The 21,480-nt window shown below is 45.3% G+C and overlaps 1 protein-coding gene across 2 annotated transcripts in view; it reads left to right on the top strand.

Moving 5' to 3' along the window:
* The first annotated feature begins 817 nt into the window (after window positions 1–817).
* Window positions 818–21,480, top strand: part of MAP3K3 (mitogen-activated protein kinase kinase kinase 3) — a 33,480-nt gene continuing 12,817 nt past the window's right edge. For both annotated transcript variants that reach the window (XR_014950192.1, XM_085561650.1), the window contains exons 1-11: window positions 818–958; window positions 7,106–7,227; window positions 7,601–7,690; window positions 10,325–10,365; window positions 13,319–13,418; window positions 14,004–14,117; window positions 16,261–16,381; window positions 19,362–19,495; window positions 20,307–20,368; window positions 20,765–20,832; window positions 21,062–21,154. Coding sequence is in view for 1 of the 2 variants with exons in the window: in XM_085561650.1 (XP_085417776.1) it covers window positions 955–958; window positions 7,106–7,227; window positions 7,601–7,690; window positions 10,325–10,365; window positions 13,319–13,418; window positions 14,004–14,117; window positions 16,261–16,381; window positions 19,362–19,495; window positions 20,307–20,368; window positions 20,765–20,832; window positions 21,062–21,154 (949 nt within the window). In the remaining variant the exon portion in view is untranslated. The remainder of the gene's footprint in view (window positions 959–7,105; window positions 7,228–7,600; window positions 7,691–10,324; window positions 10,366–13,318; window positions 13,419–14,003; window positions 14,118–16,260; window positions 16,382–19,361; window positions 19,496–20,306; window positions 20,369–20,764; window positions 20,833–21,061; window positions 21,155–21,480) is intronic.

Consider the following 21,480-nt stretch of genomic DNA (forward strand, 5'->3'; position numbering starts at 1 on the left):
ACACTGAAAATTCCATCCTGCAGGTGGGACAGACACAAGCTGGGAGGGGGCAGGCTGGGGGTTGCTTTAAAAGATTTGATTCATTTAAACACAGCCTGTGGCAGAGGGGAGAACGAGATGATCTTTAAGGTCCCTTCCAAGCCAAAACATTCACGATTCAGAGAATTCCTGGCTTAGGCTACATGATGACAGCACACTGTGCTGTGTGAACAGTTACCCGGTAGTTGCATCAGACGCAGTCCAGGATGACTTTTTAATTATAATTTATTAGTTAATTTTAAGAGAACATTTATTCTCGTTAGCCCTGCGGCCTGGTTCGCAGAGGTGTTTCAGTGCAGGTGCAGCACGGGCAGAACAAAATTCCATTTTTCCTTTCGGCCCCCGTGGGCGGAGCCGCGCCGCCGTCCGTCACTCTGACTGACAGCCGCGTGGGGGCGTGGTCTGGGAGGCCCCGCCTCCTGGCGGCCGGGGGCGTGGCTCCGCCGCGGCGCGTCGGACCCCGTGATTGACAGCCGGCTCCGCGGGGAGGCGGGGCGGGCGGCGCGGCTGCTCGCGCGCCCATTGGCCAGCAGCGCCGTCGGGCGGGCGCCGCGTCGGCGCTGATTGGCGGGCGGCGGCGGGTGCCGCTGTGATTGGCAGGAGGCGGCGGGTGCGCGGCGGCCGCCGAGCGGTTTGTTTTGCGGGCGGCGGCGGCGCGGCCGGCCCGCACGGACCGGGCACCGGGCAGCACCGGGCCGCACCGGGCTCCGGGCCGCACCGGGCACCGGGCCGCACCGCAGCGCCCGCCCGCCGCTCCCGGAGCGCGGCCGCCGGCAGCAGGCGGCGGCGCGGGGCCTGGGAATGTGGCGGCGGCGGCGGCTGTGAGCCCTCCCCTCGGCCCGGCCGCCATGGAGCCGCGGCGGTGACAGCGCCGTTCCGCAGCGCCCGCCGCGAGCGGGGCCGCCGCCCGCGGACATGGGTGAGCAGCGGCGGAGAAGCCCCGGGGGCCGGGGCCGCGTCACGGGCCGGGGCCGCTGCGGGCGGGACGGGGCGCGGGGTCGGCCGGGCCCCGCTCCGGGCGCCGCGCTCGGGGCGCCGCCGGGGCCGCCGCGGGGGAGCGGTGCATTTGCTAGGATTTGGCTAAAGTGGCAAAAGTCGGGTCTTGCCGAAGGTGCGGTGCCCCGCCGAGCGCGGGGCTCTCCGCTCCCGACGCGGCTCTTGCGGGACGGGAGTTGTGCTCAAGCTGACTTGGAGACATTTCTAGTGTTAGTGCAGCTTGGGAGTCCATCACGAAAGATTTGCCTTTATGGAACCCCCCCCCGAGTTCTCATTTGCCATTCTTAGCCCAGACAGCCACATGTAAAAACAAGCAACGGAGTTGGAAGAACTCTTTTTCAAGAGGAAAAAGTTCTTATGAGGAGTTGCCATGACTGAATTTGATTGATTAAGTAAAATTAATTTGGATTTGAAGTGTATGTCCTGTATAAAGAACTGCTTAGGGAGGGGGTCTTGTGCTTCCTAATTTCTTTTTCAGCTTAAAGAGAGGTGCTAGAATTAAACTTTTGATTGCTCTAAACCAGAACTTAACTTATACTTGCTTATTGGCAAGGAAATTCCTGCTTTTCTAAGTCTGGAGTTTCATGGTTTCATGGGCTACAACTTAAACGTTTCTTCCCAACAACCAAGTTTAGTTTTCTGAGACTCTCCTTCATTTAGTCTGTATGCATAATTAGCTTTTATACTTTAAATTCAAAAAGCGTTGCAAATGTTATTCTACAACTACTTCAATATCTCTTTACTCTGTTTTGATTTGTAAATACAACAAATTCATGCAAATCCATCACTAGATTTCTCTGCTACAAAGAGGAATAGTGTAATGCACTCTGTTTAGAGTAGCAGGGTCCTTCTATACTTAAAATGGTTTAGAAGTAGGAACTTGGATTTCCATGAAAGTGTCTTCCAATAGCAATTGGACCTGTGTTTGTAAACATGTGAGGGCAGAATGAAAAAATACAATTTCATGGACCGTTCCACCATAATCTGGTGTTCCATAACCCACCTGAAGGACGCGTGGGGTGATTGGTGGCAGAGTTTGCAGGAGCTCCAGTGGTTCAGCCACTCACCTGGAGCGGTTCCTGGGGTTTGTTTCCCTCTGGACACTCCTTGGCAGGCTGGAGAAGGGGGATCTGCGGCCCTGAGCTGTGTGGGGTGAGCTCTGCGGGTTTGGGGGCGCAGGCCCTGCTCCCTGCAGCCTTCCCTGCTCCGCTGGCTTTTCCTGCCTGTGTCACTTCCTTCCCTTGGCTCACCCAGCGACAGTGCGGAGGGAGCGTGGCTGAGCCCGTGGGCAGGACAGCCTCAAACCCCACAGCCCGGGACAGCCTCAAATCCCACAGCCCAGGACAGCCTCAAACCCCACAGCCCGGGACAGCCTCAAACCCCACAGCCCAGGATAGTTTCAAACCCCACAGCTCAGGACAGCCTCAAACCCCACAGCCCAGGACAGCCTCAAACCCCACAGCCCAGGATAGTTTCAAACCCCACAGCCCAGGATAGTTTCAAACCCCACAGCTCAGGACAGCCTCAAACCCCACAGCCCGGGACAGCCTCAAACCCCACAGCCCGGGACAGCCTCAAACCCCACAGCCCGGGACAGCCTCAAACCCCACAGCCCAGGCCTTTCCCCTGACCTGTGAATGGAACAGGGACCCTGAATGCATCCTGCGAGCATAAGCCTCGTAGAGCTCTCTGGTTTTTCCTCTCACTCTACAAGCCAGGTCCTTTGGGATTTCCTGAAGCTTGCACACAGCAGCATTTTGGTACCACTAAAACTGCCCATGGCAAAGGACTCAAAATGAAACTCTTTTCAAGGCTTTTTTGAGGCCTTTAACATAGACACAATTTGTCTAAAATTTCCTTATTGTTCCCGGATCTGCCAATCACTCGCCCAAACCAGCTTTGCTGTTGTGGTGGTAGATAACAAATACACAGATGTGGTCACTTTCTCTTTTACACCAAAGTGGCATCATGTATCCCACTGTGACACCATATAAAACACGATCCAGATAAGGGGGGTTCAAACATATGCAGATACTTTTGCGCTTCTAACTTTGTGATTTTTTTTTTCCTTTTTCTAAACTGTTTCCATTTCTGACTTGTTCAGACCTGTGTAATAAACCACGGATTGGTTGAAGTAAATGCTTTGTGGAGAGGAACAACTTTCTCTGTGAGCAGCAGTTCGCTTTTATCGAAGTTACAAAAATCCTTGAGTGTAGTTTTTAAAACATGAAAAGCATTTCCTGGACAACATCTTTCCCGCACAAAGCAGAACTGTGTTTCCCAGACCGACTGGAGACCAGGCAAAACAGGGTCTCTCAGTACTCCAAAAATTGCTTCATTTTCATTTGTAGCAGCTTCTGCATTGTGCAATTAATGTAATGCTGCTCCACGTGCTGCTCCAAGTCTGTCTATGAGAATCCTCTGTTGGGATGGAACTAAAGAAGTACTCATACTTCTCAGCATTGAATCCATCACTCTGCTGTCCTCACCAGATACAATTTTTCCCTGCACAAGCTCAGATCAGTGTTTGACTTTATCCTTTTAAGAGATAAATATTCTGTCATGTCCTACCTCATCAACATAGGGGTGAATTACAGGATGTATGGTTTAGTAGTAGGGAACCAATAGCTTAGTGTAAAACTACTAGAAAAGGTATAATAAGATTCAAACTCACCTGAAGTTGTTCCATGCCCTTTGTTAGAACATTGACTGTTCCCATATTATGAAGATAAATAATATTTTGGTGTTAGAATGACAGCAGTGAGTAAGATACAGACCTTGCAGGGCACTAGCTCGGGTAGAACACCTGCAGCCAGCCATTGCAACCATTGATCTTTGTTTTCCAGTAATGATACTGTTTAGAGGAGAATTCTTCTTCCCAGACATATTCTTTGATGGACTTGATTTCTTGTCATCAGCCCTCAGTTATAAACTGCTTTCTTAGCTCGTTTGCTTCTTGCCCAAAGGAGCTCTGCCAAGACAAGCTCTTCTTCATCCTCCTGGTATCTGGCCAAACCCAAACTGCACTGTAGTGGAAAACTTGTAGCCCGGCTCTTCCCTGAGTGTTTTGGGTGGTAGGAAGGTCGGTGATGTTCCAGGCCATAGGCTGTAGTATTTTCTTGTGCATGGTTTCAGCCTTTGTCGGTCAGGTGACTCCAAGGCTGCTCCTAATACCATCAAAATGAAAGAATACCAGTAAATTGGAGACACTCCAGTAAAGGTAAAAGGTTAAATGTTCAACTGTAAAGTTGGAAAGTTAAAAAAAAAAGAAAGGAAAAAGTTGTGCCATTGCCCACCTGGAGCTTTAGCTTCATTCACAGCTGTTTCTTCAGATTTTCATCCCACAAGGGGTTACTTAGTGCTGAGATAGATCCCAGCACTTATTTCCTTTGGCTGATGTGCTTCTCAAAAAGCAGCCTCTTGCTTTGGTTGTGTTACACCGCTTGCTTCTTTCACATGCAGTTGGAATGTCAAGGAGTGCTCTCCCTTCTCTGCTGCCACAATGTGGTTATTGTCTCATTTGGCTTGTCTTGGACAGCAGAGATTTGGTGGGTTTTGATTTGGATTTTTTTATATTCTCTGCTCTGCGTTCCTTTTTTAAGATTTTTTTCTGTAATTAACACCTTCTGCAAATGCATTGGGAGATTTCTGTTCCTTCCCTTTCATGATCTGGTCTAGGCTTGATGTTTCTGGTGCAACATTCTGGAGTCCACAGTGGATGTATCTGAGATGTTGGGTGCTCTCAGGACCAAGTTAGGACTCGCCTTCCAGTGCCTGAAGAGAGCCTGCAAGAAGGGTAGAGAGAGACTTTACAGGGGCCTGAGTGGACAGGACACAGGGAATGGCTTCCCATTGCCAGAAGGCAGGGATAGATGGGATCTTGGGAAGAAGTTCCTTTCTGGGAGGGTGGGCAGGCCCTGGCACAGGTGCCCAGAGCAGCTCTGGCTGCCCCTGGACGCCTGGCAGTGCCCCAGGCCAGGCTGGACAGGGCTTGGAGCAGCCTGGGACAGTGGAAGGTGTCCCTGGATGAGCTTTCAGGTCCCTTCCAACCCAAACCATTTTGGGATCCTCTGAAAGCTAAAACAGACCTGGGCAGAAACCATTGGTTTTAGCAAAGATAATCCTAATGTGACTTCTGTTCTGACTGGGCCTTCTTCAGATGTTTCCTCCTTACAAAAGGTGTATTTTTCCCGTTCTGCTTTTAACTTGTAGCAGGATCCGCTCCCTGCGTGCTCTACAAACCGTATGTGTCCCACATCTGTCATCTTTAAGCATTGCGAAAATCTAGTTTGTTATTCAGACATTGATTAATTATGAAGCCAGCCTTCTGCATAAAACATAAGCTAACTGCTTTGGAAAGACTCGTGAACAAATACACAACATGAAATTGCAGAAACAAATAGTCCCACTGAGTCCCTTTTACAGAGAAGTACCAATTGTTGTTCAGCAGCTGTTCCCAGGACAACTCTTCCAAAAGCAAGTGCTTACCCATCAAACCATTGCCATGAATTCAGGGATGAGTGTGTAGCCAGGGTGGATTCTTAAAATTAAGTTTCAGTTATTTACAAATCAGCTTCAGAAATGCTCATTTCAATTCAAACGTCTCAAAGTGACATAGTGAGGGACGAAAGGAGGAGCTGTGCAGGAGGCACTGCACACCTGACACACCATCGTGGGAGCAGGGCTGGGAGAACCTCATCTGGCTCACATCACTTCCAGAAGTCCCAATTATCAAAAAAAAAAAAGCTTTTCTTTCAAAACTAGGGTTCAGGTCCTCCCAAACTCTTTTAGAAAGGGCAGATTCTCCTGGGCATGTCCAGAGCTGATCAAATCATTGCTTCAAATTCCAAGCCTAAGTAATGCCTTAATACCAGGAAGGATTTAACTGGGTGTATTGTTTGCCAAGGAAACAGCACTTTATTCCTAAAACCTTTATGAGTCTCGGTACGTGAGACAGCAGCCGGGCAATCCAGAGGGCTGGAGTGTGCCAGGAGCAGTGACAGCATGAGGTGCTGCTTTGTTAGCTGTGGCACAGTGCCTGCAGCCAAGTGCCCAGTGCAGTCCCATTTTGGACAGAACTTCACTTGGCAGCTTCCTTTACCTTTTGCAGTATCAAGGAGTTTAGGGTCATTACCCATGCTCAAGGAAAGGATTCATTTCCATAGCTTTTAAACCTTCATGTGCCATCCATCACAGCCCAGCTACTGTGTATTTCTCTCCTTTTACATCTTTGTTTTTTTCTCTAAGCACAAAGTTATGCTAAGTATTGCTTCTCAAAGTGAACAGGCAATGGGAGGGAATACTTTAAATTGGTTACATCAGGAATCCTCAGAAAGTAATTCTTAGTGGAACATACAAGAGAAAAATCAATGTGTGTTTTTATATAGCTGCAAGGCAAGAAACCTTGAATTGAACCTGCTGCATTGTACTTTGCCAGCAGTGTTCCTTGTGCTGATCTTGAAATCTCATAAAATGGTTTGAATTTTATTCCATCAGCTTGTTCTGAGGGAAGAGAGGAACGTGTTGGGGCAATCAGTGCAAGTGGATTTGTGTTCACAGATACTCCAAGATGAATCTTCGTCCAGATTTTCATTTCTCTTTCTACTGGCCATGGTTTGTTCCACTAGCAGGCAAGAATTCAGAGTTAGCAGGATATAAAGTGGGAAAGAACAGACTTTTACCAGGTTTTCCTTGACAGAAGCACATCAGTTTGCCCTTCCTAAATGACCTGTGATGGTCTAGCAAATCTGTCCAGGTTTTATTGTTCATTGTGAAGACTTTTGAACAGAATTAGGGGCTGGGGGTATTCATTCTCATCTGTACTCTGGCCAGGTCCTTCTATGGTATTGGATGAGTGACTTAACATTTATCTGTCAGTTTATTATGTCACGATATTCAGTTAAGTTTGGACTTTCTTATGACTAAATTAAATCACAGTGTATTTGCAAAGGTCCTAAAAAAGGATTGTTGCTCTGTGAGCCAGCAGAAAACCGGTGTAGAAGTGTCAGAGGTGCAGAACTGGCTGGTGCTCACTCAGACAACTTACTCCTGAAATTCTTGTGAATCACAGATGAACAAGAGGCTTTGCAGTCCATCATGAAGGACCTGGTGGCACTCCAGATGGGCAGGCGTCACCGGCTGCCTGGGTATGACACCATGAAGAACAAAGACACTGCTCACTCCAACAGACAGGTAATGGGGCAGGCAGTGATACCTGAACTGGGGACCAGGGCAGAAGGGACAGGGCAGGAGGATCTGACTGGCTCACAGCCTTGCCTCTGTCTTGTGCTTCCAACAGCCAAAGCATCAGGTGGGAAGTAGCTCCTTGATTTTAATATAAGATTAATGACTACCATATCATATAAACTGTATATATCTGCTATACATTTATGTAGTTTAATAAAATATTTCGTATATATTACATTATACATGTATGTATACTGCATTCTCCCCATATGTATTTTTTATGGGGTTTGGTCTACCCAGCTGAAAAATTTAGCAAGTGGCTTTCTGATTTCACAGTCAAATTTCCATTTTTTAAAGTTACTTTATTCTTTTGTTAAAGAAAAAACACAATGCCAGCAGTTCCCCCCTCTTGGGCAGCCCTGCAATAATGAACCAGTGTGCCTCTGCAGTGGAAGAAAAAAAAATCCCGGTAAGAAAACTGATTTCATTTTCATATTAGCCATTATAAATTAGGAGTATGTCTTCAAGTGCAGTGACTTTATGGAATTCCTTTAAGCAGGTGGGAGGCGGGGAAAGCTTTTCTTCCCTGACTCTGTCCTGGTGTGGCAGTGTGTGCATTTTTATTGTGGGGTCAGGACTAGGGGGAAAGGCCTTCAGCTGCAGGAGGGCAGGGCTGGATGGGCAGTGGGAGGTGTCCCTGCCATGGCAGGGTGGCACTGGCTGGGATTTGAGGTCTCTCTCAACACAAACCAGTCTGTGACCCCCGAGGTGAGGAGTGGTGGGTCAATGCTTTGAGCTCTTGTTGGGTTCATTCCACTTTTCTCTAGACTTTTTCATGGAGAAAACAATGATGTTGATGTTCTGGGAAGAAGGAAGGACAGAATAGTGCAGCTTTGTCTGGAGATGCTGAATGTCATTTAAATGAAATGCTCAAAGCAAAAGCAACAATTTTAGTCAAAAACTGTTTGTCCATTACTGTCATTCAAAATTAAATCAAGTTACTGGCAGGAAGACTGGCATGAACAGAAGTTTCCTATATCAGTAAAATAACTCTTCTCAGATTTATTCCTGTTACAGGTTTAAGCTTTTTGGAGCAGGCTTTGAAGTTCATGTCTCTCTTCCTTATGCTTTGCCTGCTCATAATCTACTTGCTCAACTGGATCTGGGATTTCCTTGAATGTGTTGGACAAATCCATAGATGAAGTAGTAAAAAATCCTTTCCAAATCACTTTGAAACAGAAATCCAGAGATGGCTTAAATCAAAATCTATAACTGTGATTTATGATACCACATCTCAGAGCTGGAACACTGAAGTGCTGAACTTGGATTTGCCTTTTTGATATCTCTGAGGACAGTTTAAGTGAATTGCTTTAAGAAGTGATGGGTTCACTGTTTTCAAGGGAAACTGAAAACACTGGATACGTAGCTCCTCTGGGCTTTCTCTAGAATAGGAACACCAAGATCACTCTGACCACCTTTTCTTAGATCTTTGATAAGTGGACATGAATGGGCAGTGTCAGGTCCTTTTGAAAAAGTGAAGTGATAAATTCCAAATTCCATCCCCTTTTTCCTTTACTCCAAATTACAGGTTTCAAAGCAAGCAATGGAGTTGAGAAAAAGTTTGGAGTTTGTTTGAGTACCAGCAAGTTACAGAGAGGATTCCAAAGAGGTCTGGGGATCCTTTAGTGTTGTCTAATTTCAGCTGGTGAGAGCTATGTCACTTAGCTGCTCCAGGGCCTAAATCACGTCAGAAATTTAATCTGAAAAATGGTGTGAATTCCATTTCATCCAAACTGTCCTGTTTAGTTCCTTTAGTCCAGACTACTTAAAGTAGTATAATGTTAAAACAAAACCAGGGCCTTACTTTCCTGAAAATCCTGCTCTAAAGTGATCGTTCCTTCAATCAATGTCTAAGAACAATTTTTTGATCTGGAGTTGGCTGGTAGACATCCTTTATAGGATGTTATTCCTGTGCTGTTTGCTGCATTGTTCCTTTACTGATCAATTCAAATGGGTTCTCTAGAATTGGTTTCATTTTGGAGTAGTTCTAGACTAAGTTCTTTCTCTTCCCACTCTAAAAAAACACTCTTTAAAGTTATGTGTGAGTGGCGCACCTGCAGCTGGTCGTTGCTGGGATTGGGAAGGTCATTTTCCCTGCTCCATGCTGCAGGAATTCCGTGTGCTCCCAGGGACTCCATGGGTCCTTTTGAACTGCATTCTTGACCACTGGGCCTGCCAGAAACTTCCTCCAGCTAAAGAGCATTTCCTGGCCACATTTTTTTTGAAGTTCCTAGATGTATGATTGCCTATTGTCTGAGGCTTTCACAGATGGCTTAATCTATTCCAATCACATAAATTGTGCAGCAGAAATGATGGAGTCTTATCAGAGTAGATTTTTCCCTTTTATTTTTATCTTTCTAACCTAAATTGGGATTTGAACTTCAATGTCCAGAGTTGAAAGTTCAGCTTGTTGACTCTTGCATGCCACCCAGCATCTTCTGAGTTTGCTGGTTGCACAGTTGGTGCTTTTAATTATCAGATGGCGGTGATGACCCCTTTGCTGAAACCTTAGAACGACATAGAATCAACCTGTTTGTAGCTCTGAGTTTCAGGGGTTGCATTTTTGCAAAAGCAGAGATTTAGTCCATGTCTTAAGAATAAAGAATAATAAATAGGAATAAAAATTTAAAAGTAGGAGTAGGAATAAAAAATGTAGCACATTCACTCTCTGTCTTCTGCCATGCATGCTTTGAGCATGCTTAAAGAAAATTGCCTTCAGCTTAATAAGCAGGTAGGACTGAATTTCACATTTTTCCCATGCAGTGTTAAAGATTTTTTTTTTTTTTAGTTTATTTCAATGTCCTCTGTTTTAAGTGTCAGTTTACAAAAATCACAGCTTAGTTTTTACGCTTTCCTTCTCTTCCTCCCTCAGCAGTTTCTCCATTCCTCACGTGCTGTGTCCATGTATCAGCCACTTGTTTCCACAGTCTGCTTCAGCTTCTGTGGAGAAAGTTAAAATACTAAAATCATAATATGGCATTTGTGTGCTGTTGTGTGTGCCAGAGTTTGATTATGAGCTCACCTTTTGTTCTTCCTCCTGCAGAATGATGTCAGGATAAAGTTTGAGCATAATGGGGAGAGACGGTAAGTTGGCCTTCACTGCTTTCTTTGCTTAGGAGAGTAATTTAGTCATCGGTAATTTAGCTTAAATATTTTGTTGGCCTTGCTTTCCTTTTTCCTGAGTGGAAATCACACAGTGAAGGCAATAGCAAACAGCTCACACACAACTTGGTTATTTTTGGGGATCAGTGTGTCATAAAGAACTGATTTATTTCCATAACATTTATGTGTAAGTGAACTGCAGCATTTTTTAAAGCTGTCCAGCCTGAAATAAGTTCACCCTGAAAGTCTTATTTCAGATATGTTCCCATTTTGTCTCATTTAACTGAAACCAAATGAAGCTGATCAAATCAGCATCATTCTTTTCTAGTTTCTCATTTCCTGATGCCCTGTCACTATCACTGCCCTGCTGTGATTGAGCAATAGATAGAGCAAGGGAAGATTTTTTTTTTTTCATTGGTGTAAAAGCTTCTTTGTTATTTCCTCTGATATTTGGTTTTGAGAGACATTCTTTTACAAGAAAAAAAACCTGAAATAACTGAAATAGTAGTTTTGGTTTTTACAGCATTGTTTACAATGGATAAAAATGCTGAAATACTTCAAAGTAGGTCCCAGAAAACCTCTTATTTGCTATCAATTCAAGAGGAACTCTTGAAACATTTAATGACTTGTGGCTGTGTGAACGAGAAGGCTCCAGGCTTGTCTGTGGTCTCTGGGTCTGCTCTCACTGAGGGAAAACATGATCTTGATGCTGGGTTGTAGTGTCCACATTTTGGAAGATATTAACTGGGCTGTAAGTGTGAATGTATGTGCCATCTTCACAGCCATCTTGAGGGAATCCTTTGGTTTCTCCCAGGCCAGGCAGTACTTCCAACATGAAGTGGTTGGCAATTTCAAGATAAAATGCAAATTTGATGTCAGTGGCACAGGAGGACAAGTTGTCTGTAGTGATCCTCACAGTCCGTTCTAGCAGAGGGTACTGGCCGAGTTGTTGAAGCTCCTCCTTGGTCAGATTTTGGGATTTCTGTTAGGAAAGCAGAGCTGTTCTTTGTTGGCAAAGCAGGCTGTGGAGAATAATTTCTACTCTTCCTCAAAACTTGAACTGTTTCTTTCACTGAAATTCTATGTGACGAATTCTGTCAGTGACTTCTTGTGCTGTGGGAGAAATTTTCCAGGTGATCATCACTGGGATTTGCTTCCTCCTTTGTCAGCCAGGTCTGCTCAGTACTCTTCTGTGTCAGGGGCTTTGTGGGGACAACAGCAGAGCCACAGTGGGACATGTCACAATTACTTGTCACTCTGTTACCACAGGCTTATCATCTTGCCTGTCTGCAAGGGGGACAGAGGGGTTTTCTCCGGTTTGTTTTTTTTTTTTCTCCCTAAAATGAAAAGGTTGATTGTATGTCAGTCTAATTATGCAGTTGTGCTTGCCTGAATTCCCTGCTCCCAGCACAGTGTGCAGTTCCAGACAGGGAGCTTGCACCAGAATGTCAGTGTGTGTGCTTGGTTTCACTGGAGCTGCCAGATCTAACCACAAATATTTAAGGTGGTCAGGCAGGAATGGGCTCCTTAAGCCCTGCAGTCCATGATTTTGTGTTAGAGGAGTGCACAGAGTTTTTAAACTAATAAAATTTGTGGCACCTGAGAACAGCTCTGCTTTTGAAAGCATTGAGTGTAGAAAGGGAGCCTTTATGAGGGACTGAGAGCCACATGGCGTTTGTGTGGTGCCAGAGTACTGTGATTTCATGTATGGGTTTCTTAGGAATATGTAGAAAATGTTATTGTGGGCTGCTTTTTAACAAGGACAATTATTTCCAAACAGCTGAATGTTGTAGGTCTGGTAGCAGGATAACCCTTCATGGGAAGGGCTGAGGAAGCCAGCTAACACAAGGGTAGTTTAAAACAAAAGCTGCATCTCTTGAAAGGACAGCCAGGGCTGATGAAGCTGTGTGGGTGGATGGCTGGGAAGCCAAGCCTTCTCTCCAAAGCACGGGTTCATCACAGAGCCATAGAATCCAGGATGGTTTGGGTTGGAAGGGCCACCAAAGACCCAGTGCCACCCCTGCCATGGCAGGGACGCCTTCCACTGTCCCAGGCTGCTCCAAGCCCTGTCCAGCCTGGCCTGGGACACTGCCAGGGACCCAGGGGCAGGCACACTTCTATCTATGGCCCCTACAGAAAGCCCCTGTCCCTCCCTTTCCCCACAAACTCCTGTGAGATAATTCAGGGTCTCACTGAATTGCCTCTGTGAGCAAGAACAGGTCTTGAGTTTCCGTGGTCCACTCAGTAACCTGGAAGTGCAAACAGTCCTCTGATCATTTGTAGTGTGCTGATGTAGCAAAAGAAATAGGAGGGAGATAAATATAAAAAACCTGAAAGCTTTTTCATTGGAACAGATTTTTTTCCTGAAAGTTAACTAGCAGAAATTGCGTCTGAAAGAACACTAATCTTCCAACTGAGGACAAAAAGTATAGCCAGGTATTATAATAGTTCATGTGTGAAGAGGATCTTGGATTGTTTCGCCTGGAGAAGAGTAGACTCAGGGGAGACCTTGTTGTATCCTGTTATTTCTGCCTCGTGACAACTTTGTTAATTGGTGATTGCAATCCAGCTCTTTGTGGCAATGTCTCATCTGTGCCAGAGCAGGTGGTATTTTTTAAGCCAAGGTGCACAGGGCATTTGTATCCTGTTATGTGAAAGACATTTATTCAAAAAAGAATTCTTTTCTGCCCAGGGACAAAGGGATTCTGTTTGAAATCTCCAGCTGAATATTGCATTTTGACAAACTGATGGAAATGAGGCAGAGATCAATACTCCCTTATTGAAATAATGCATATAAATTTAAATTTGCAAGGTTCACTACTTGCTTGCAGATGAAAGGAGACCATTCAAATGTGTTTTTAATGGTTCAGCCATGTGATTTGATTGCATTATCGAGTGTATCTCTGAACTGAGTCCCTGACTCTCTTTCTCCCAGGATTATCCCGTTTGTCCGTCCCGTGCGCTACGAAGACGTGCAGCAGAAAGTGAAAACTGCCTTTGGGCAGCCCCTGGACCTCCACTACATGAACAACGAGGTACTGAGCTGTCAGTGCTCTCTGCATGACTCCTCCTTTCCCCATCACAAAGTTCTCTACCCAGAAATTTAATTTTCGGGTCTTTCTTTAATACAAACCGTTGTTGAATCTCTGATCCAAAGGCAAATGTGCTGGTCCTGATAAGGCAGCTCTCTGATGTGTGTGGTACGGACATCAGCATCTTGTTGCCTTGTTCTGCTGTTGCTTAGGACACTGTCTTTCTACATGAAACCCTATTTTCCTGTGATCATTAGTTCTGGATTCATAAGTATTCTGAGACCATTTTCTCATCAGAGAGTCAGGGGCTGACAAGTCCCTGTTCTTTGCAAGCAGCAAATGCAGGTGGGTGATGCTTTAGAGGAGTTTGCATTAGGGCCAGCCATTTCTCTTACATGGGAGGAAAACCTCATTAAAAAGGACAGTAAGACAGTATTGGAATGAAAATTTGTGGAACAACTAAGCAATTGCAGTCTGATATTTTTCTAATATTTGTTTAAATACCCATTGTATTTAAACAACACATTGTAGAAGTAGACTTTTTCTCTGTCTTTTCTAATGATTTTCTTCCATGCTCTTGATTTGCAGCTGTCTATTCCTTTGAAAAACCAAGATGACCTGGATAAAGCTGTGGATCTCTTAGACAGGAGCTCAAATGTGAAAAGCCTGAGGATACTATTGCTGTCCCAGGACAGAAACCATGTAAGTAACAGCTTCTGGGACTGCACCAAAATCAAGGGGTTTACCCTTAAAACTTAATGCATGCTGGCAGCATTAACTGAGTGCGACAGGGATTATAAAATCACTCTTGCCAGTCACAAATGCATGTGTTGATCCTCGTTGCATTGGCTCAGCTATAGGTGTCTCTTTGTGTTGGGTTTTTTCACTGACTTCAGCAACTGTTTGGGAGCTAAAACATTGCAGCTTTTTAAGCTGTCATGTGAAGGCCACTTTATATCAAATACCCAGTGGCTGTAGGCAGAAAATACTCAAAGAGTTTGGTTTGCAGAGAAGTTTTATTAGCTTTGATTAATAGCACAGTGTTGAAAATGTGTGGAATCATTTTGCCTTTAGATTACAGTTATCCTTGAAGAAAAGTCTTTATCACTTTTCTCCTTGGGTGAGAAGTCTGGGGACAGCTTCCAGTGATTTTTCAGCTCTGTAGCCCTAATGCAGAGTCCAGCCTGGCTCTGGAAACGGAGTTGCCTTTGCTAATAGAGGTGAATTCAGACCCAATGTGAACTGGGTTCTCTCTTGGTTCACTCTCCTCTACCACACGGGGCTGTGGCAGTGAGTGTCAATGTAGTTTGCTTTTTTAGCAGACACGATCATAAGATCAGAAATAAATCTTTAAGTCAAGCTCCCAAAGATGCCCATTTTAGACAATGAATGAACTACAAGATGAAGAAGGCAGAAGGAGTCAGAATTTTCCCTTATTCCTGATCTGTGACTGGAAAACACAGTTCACTCAACCAATATCTATTTTTTTTTCTTCAGAATAATGTCATGCAGCTTTTCAAACCAAAGACCTCAATAGCTTAGATACTTGATTTGCAAATTACCACATTCTCCTGAAGAGTGTGACACAAAAAGCTGCTCTGTTGGTAGTGGCTTGTCAATCTGGAATGTTTATCCCTATTCAAGTTCTGCAAGCTGGAGCTCAACTCTTGAAATAATCTCACCTGTAATTCTTGGCACTGTCATGATAACTTAAATGTACTTCTTGCTATTTTTTAATTTGATAATCCATGGTAATGGAAATACAAATAGCTTCAGGAGTGTTAACAGCCCTTTCCCAATGACTGGGAAGGTGTAGGCGGGGATGATGCTGTTCCTTGTCCTGTGCCCTTTCCCTGAGCAATTGCCGCTACCTGTTCTCTACACAACACTTGGCAAGAAGGTCTTTGGTCTGACCTGGTGCAGTCAGGCCAAAGTTCTGTGTTGTCAGGAAACATCCTGTGAGAAGTAGCCCCAACTTTTGGCACAGCACGGTCAGACAATCTCTTTCTAGGCCTCTGTTCGTGTCAGTGCCTGCAGGCTGCAGCCATATGTCACATAATGCCATGTAACCTTGCATAACCAGAAAACACTTGGTAAATCTCACCCTGCGCCAGCCAGCAGCCACTGCTGATGTCCTTTTATTAGCTGTTTTTTCCTCTTTTACTCAAAGCAGAAACAAAAGCCTTCACTAAGTGCCACTGTTTCCCCCCCTCTCCTCCAACTTCCTCTGCTGCTCCAAGTTGCCTGGCAGGAGAGCCCTCCATGGGATAAAGCCCACAGGCCTGGAGGAGGTTTCTTGGCTGCATGATCGCATCCCACTGAGGGAGCGGGAAGCATGATTTTTCCTGAAATATAGGATGCAGATTTTCTTTTGGTCATGCTCTTCTTTTTCTGGGGATGGAAAGGTGACTTTGGCACAAATAGGTACAGAAAGCAAATGAACTTTACTGCAGTAGCTGGGTCCCTTGTACCAGGAGCCTGTGTCTATGAGCAGCACTCAGATTAATTTTCTTGTGCCTCTTTCTGCGACTCATTTCTTTCCTCAGTCAGTTCACCCCTGTTGCCAGTCTTTTTTTTTGTGATGCCCAGACTTGCAAATCATGCACTTGAGTTGAGCTGCACTTGTTCTAGTTCTCTGACTCCTGTTTTACACCGTAATTGTAGACCTGGCTCTTTTGCTGTCTTTTGGTTTGTGTTTTCTGAATTAATAAAGATTTCAGGCTCTAGAACTGTTGCTCAGCACTTTCTTGGTACTAAGCATAATATTTTTTGAAACTGTGGCCAGAATGCTTGAGCTCCTTCATCTCACTTTATTTTGCTTTATTCTTTTCATTTTACCCAACAGACCAGTTCTTCACCCCATTCTGGACTGCCCAAGCAAGTCAGGATTAAAACTTCCCAGTCTGTAGGGGATGTGAGCACACCCTATCAGCAGCCAGAACCCAGAAGCAGGCATCTATCTGTCAGTGAGTATTTTTGCCACTTCTACATGTTTTTGTTTGTTGAAATGTAGCTTTTGGGCACTAGTGTTTATGGACAGCATTTAGGAGAGCCATGAGAAATTGAAAGGTTATTCTGGGACAAGGCAGTTCATTTTCAAAAGCTCTTAATATGTTTACAGTAGAATGTTTCAAAGTTCCTTGCTAAGTTGTGGAACAGCTGAGGAGCTGCTAAAAGGGATGTCCTAAAGCCAGAGCCATTGTGGTTAGGAATTTGGAAAGCTGATGTGAGTCTATGAAGCTTTTTATTTAGATTGGCAATTTCAGTTCATGTAACCTAGATTTGATTTTTTTTATGTCGGGCTTTGGAATCTGTCCTGTCTCCTGTAATCAGGCATTTTGCTAGAAATTACTATTGCCTATCCAGCTAGTGTCCCACATTCTGAGTTGCCTCAACTTTCACTTCTAGAATTATCAAGTGAGTAGAGCACAAGACAAAATCAGAGGTACACAAAACGTAATTATAAAAATCAGAGTAATATGTACCTTTGTCTCATTTCTTTGGGTTTATATTATCTAAGTGAACTCCTATCTGGGGGAAGTGTTCATGTAAGACTTCTGTAGTTTTTATGACTGTTTTTATGACAGCTATTTTGGGGCTTGTCAGAGCCAATGCCCGAGGACAAGTGATGCAAGTCACACAGAGCAGTACCAGGAGCTGGGAATGCCAGAGTTGTTCTGTTTGCAAGTTCTTCACTGTAGCAAAGGAGTGCTATAGTTTCATTAACTCTGTGAACTTGAGGCAGAATTATTACATGATTTTAGATCAGTATTTGCAGTGCAAAGTATCAAATAATAAATCAGGTTAAAGCATAACAGTCTCCATACTGGGGGGTCCAAACCAGAGTTGGAACAACACTGTTCTGAGCAGAGGTGACTGGGAGATGAGCTCAGAAGGAAGGCCTTGTGAACTAGAGCAGTAGCTCTCAGCGTGGGACTTGTCTAGCAAACCTGCTTGTATCCTGTGGAGAGTTTGCTGATCCCCTTCTGTGCAATTTGCTTTTATGAAGCAGCAAACAAACAAGTACTGAAAGTTTGTGAAGTACGTGACTGAAACGGGGACAAAAAGACTTTTACTGTCCTTCCTAGTTTGAAGTTAATATGCATAAAAAGAGCAACATTCCTTGGTCCTGAGAAGTGGTATCCATACATGTCTGAACACCAGATTTCTTCTGTAACAGACAAACTGAATGCCAAAATTACTTAATTTAAAATATATCTATATCCATATTCTTCTTTACTGACATTCTGAGGTATCCAGATAATGGTGCCAAAGCCAACAGACTGTGGCAAGTGTCTGTCATGGGTAAACGGTACAGTGACAAGGGGCCCCTTCTGTATCCCAGTTACACACTTTCCTCTTGTCCCAGCTTATGAATGCTTTCTGAATAGCTTGTCATTCATCAGTCAAGAACCTTTGGGTTTATTTTCTGAACGTGCCAGAGTACCAGACCATTACATTATGAAGAGGTCCAGAAGAGTTCCAGTTGTGTCAGAGGTCTGCTGGTAATTTGGCAATAGCTTGGTCTTGCACCAATTTCTTCTTCCTTCTCTTTTCCTGTCTTTGGTTTGGAGGAGTAGTGTGCCCTGTTTGCTGGTGTTTCAGGCACAGAGGCTCTCCAACTTGTATCGTGTCACGCAGTTACAGTCCAAAGCAGTGTTCAGCTAAAGCTTTTTGCAAGCCGGAGAGGGACCTGTGTGGTTCCTGAGCTCCAAACAGCCCGAGCCTGTTGTTACCACTTTGGAGCTTTGGAAGTAAAGATAACTTCTATTTAAAAGAAAAAAAAAGAAAAAAGTTACTAAGCATTCTGGCAGGGCTTGTGTTTTTTCCACTCACTTCCTTTGATACACATGGATTTAGTGCCGACTTCCTTTTCCTGCCCAGGGATGGGGCCTTTCCACAAGAGCAGCTGGGCCGGTGCCAGCAGGCCCTGGGCTCGCTCTGGCCATGGCATCTGTCGGAAGGAGTGAAAGTGCTCCCGGGGCTGGGGCAGCCCCACCCCTCCAAAGGGGTTATCCCACCCTTCCAAAGGACTCCAAAGGGCTCCTGAGCCCTGGGAGCTGCTTGGGACATCATGTGGTAGCTCTGAGCAATGGACTGTGGACCTGGCAATCTTGGCTTTGTGATCTTGTAGGTCTTCTCTAACCTTAATGATCCTGTGATTTTATGAATCCCTTTTTTGTTCATGTAGTTCACTCCCCTTGCACTCTAAGCTATGCCAGCATTGTTCCTTTTCCTTCTGCAGCCCCCTGAAAGGTGTTTGCTCTCCTTTTCAGTCCACTTCGCCCAGCTCCTTGCCTTCGCTCTTTATTACGACTTCTATAGAAAATATTTTCCTTGGGAGAATATTTGCTGATCTTTACCCATCTTTCCTAGCACCTGAGTACACACAGTTAATTAAAGACAGTGTTGTGAGGAGCACAGCTTGGGAGCTGATCTCCACCTGCTGCCTCTGGCTTCATGTGTGACCTTGAGCAGATTGGCCTAGACCACAGCAGTTCTTGGAGCTCACAGTGGGAATTGGTGGCAGCTGCAGGTGGATAGGTCACAGCAAAAAGGGAGTTTTTTCCTTCCTTTGTCTAAAGTTTCATCTTCTTTGAAATCTGCAAGGAAAAAATAAACCCTAAAAGTGAAGTTTCTCTCAGTAGGTAGCACAAGAGAAACTCTTTAGGTAGTGCCACTAACAGATGATTAAACTGGAATTATGCTCACAAGGTTGAGCAGGAGAGGTTAGAAATAGGAGCTGCTTTGTCAGGAGCTTCAGCAGTAATCACGTAGCATCTCAGACATGAGTACGGTGCAGTAAGGTCAGGCAGCGTGGTGTTCTGGTTCCAGGTCTGTCAGGTTCACCCTGGGGTTGCTGTGGGGGTGCAGGTTTGCTATGGAGGTGCTGGGGCTGGCTGCTCAGCAGCGTGGCCAGCAGCAGCGTGGTGCTGTCCCTTGCAGGCTCCCAGAGCACGGGCCGGAGCTCGCCCCCGCCCGGCTACGTGCCCGAGCGGCAGCAGCGCATCGCCCGCCAGGGCTCCTACACCAGCATCCACAGCGAGGGCGAGTTCATCCCCGAGACCAGCGAGCAGTGCGTGAGTACGGCTCGGGAGCAGCCTGCAACACCTGCCGAGGGCTTCTGCTGCCATCTGGGCCCTCTTTTCCTTTCCCAAATACTCACTGCCTGTGGTTGCATCAACAGCTTTAAGTGGTGAGGCACACGTTGTCCAGAAATTGTGGCTGCCCCATCCCTGGAAGTGTCCAAGGGCAACCTTAGAGCAACCCGATCTAGTGGAAGGTGTCCCTGCCCATGGCAGGAAGTGAAATTGGATGACCCTTAAGTCCTTTCCAACCCAAACCATTCTAGGTTTCTAAAAGTGCTGCTTTGTGCATTTAAACGGCCTCAAACTGTAGCTGTGTAAGTTCAAAGCCTTTGTTGGGCTGCCAGAAACAGTTCCCAGTTCTGGGCATTGCCCCTCCACCTCTGACTGAGCAGTTTTGGAGCTGTCACACATGTGACAAGGTTTCCTATTACCAAGTTTGTGTGGCGCTCTTGCTTTTGAAACTCTGCTGTCCATTCAGAAAAGTGGGAAGTGAGGCCAAAGGGCGACTTGCAGGTGGATGCAGCAGCACCAGCAGAGACTGCTTCTGGAGCCAGCTGGGATCAAAATGCAGCACAAGGCTGCGAAAGTTTGCATTTTTCATAGCAGACTCCTTCAACAACTAAAGCAGTGTCTCAGAATTTATATGAACCTAATTTCTGTGGGAGATAAAGGAAAATTATAGACTCCCTTCTTTAGCTGGACATCCTGCAGGCAAGCAATTGTGGGCTCTGCTCCTCTGTCACAGCCTCTCCTGGGCCCTGGACTGTACTCATGTTGCTGTGTGGTTTCTTCTGTGTTGCAGATGCTGGACCCTCTAAGCAGTGCTGAAAACTCAGTGTCAGGAAGCTGCCAGTCCTTGGACAGGTGAGCAGCCAGGTACAAGTGTACAAACTGGTGAGAATGTGCGTGCTCAGATGGAAATGCCAGTTGTACTTACATAAAATCCTGTTTTCTATCTCATACATTTTCTTGGAGGGAAACAACTTACTGTATTTTTTAAAGAGCATTAACTATGTCTTAAGGCTGTGTTATTTTCTGGCACAACCACAGACCAGCAAACTGGTGCTTCAGTAGCTTTATGTTATAAATACAAAGTTCTGAAGCGAGCAGTCTGTGTGGAGCCACCCCTCTGAGAACATCTGGCTGCAGGGTATTTAAATCTCTTTTAGACAAGGCTCTACTTGTTCATTTAAAAATAAAACAACAAAAAAAGTACCCCAAACAACAGCAAAACTTACTTTTGCCTTCTTTCTCTATTAGTCCTTCTTTTCGGAAGTCACGGATGTCAAGGGCACAAAGCTTTCCTGACAATAGACAGGAGTTCTCAGGTATGTCTTTGGTACAAAGGTTATTTGATCCAGACATTTTCTGCTCTTGGCTGGCCGCCCTCCCTGCTTGCTGGGGTTGTATAAATAGAAGAAGTAGGGACACGATGATGGGAAAGCTATGAAGTTATTTATTGCCTCTTCCTAAAAACCTGCTGTTACAGGAAAATTCTGTCATTAGAAGTTCAGTTTTTTGAAGGAGCCTCACTTTTGTCTTTGCTTCTCCTGCCAGACCGTGAGAATCAGATCTACGACAAAGCGGGCAAGGGTGGGACCTACCCTCGGCGCTACAACGTCTCCATGCAGCACAAGGACTACAACGACGGTGAGTTGGGCTCCGACCTCCCATGCCAGGCTGGGGAAAAAAGGTGAGGCAATGGCAGCCTCTGCTCGAGTGAAACTCCTGTTTGGAGAGCCTGGAAGTGCCCTGGTCCTTGCAATTAGTGCTGAGGTTGATACTGCTGTCCATGATGCTACATTTTCATGGAAACCAATGGTTGTTGTTTGTAATTCTTTGTTTACTTTGTAATTCTTATTTGCTTTGTCCTTTCTGGTGTTATCCAGGCTGAGTAGGGGATTGTGGATGTAGTTGTTAGACGTGGCCCTATATAAGTACTTTCCTACCATAGAGATTCATTGTACTTTGCTAAT

Source organism: Lonchura striata, chromosome 27 (genome assembly GCF_050655825.1).
Source record: "Lonchura striata isolate lonStrDom1 chromosome 27, ASM5065582v1, whole genome shotgun sequence".
Classification (NCBI taxonomy): Eukaryota; Metazoa; Chordata; class Aves; order Passeriformes; family Estrildidae; genus Lonchura; species Lonchura striata.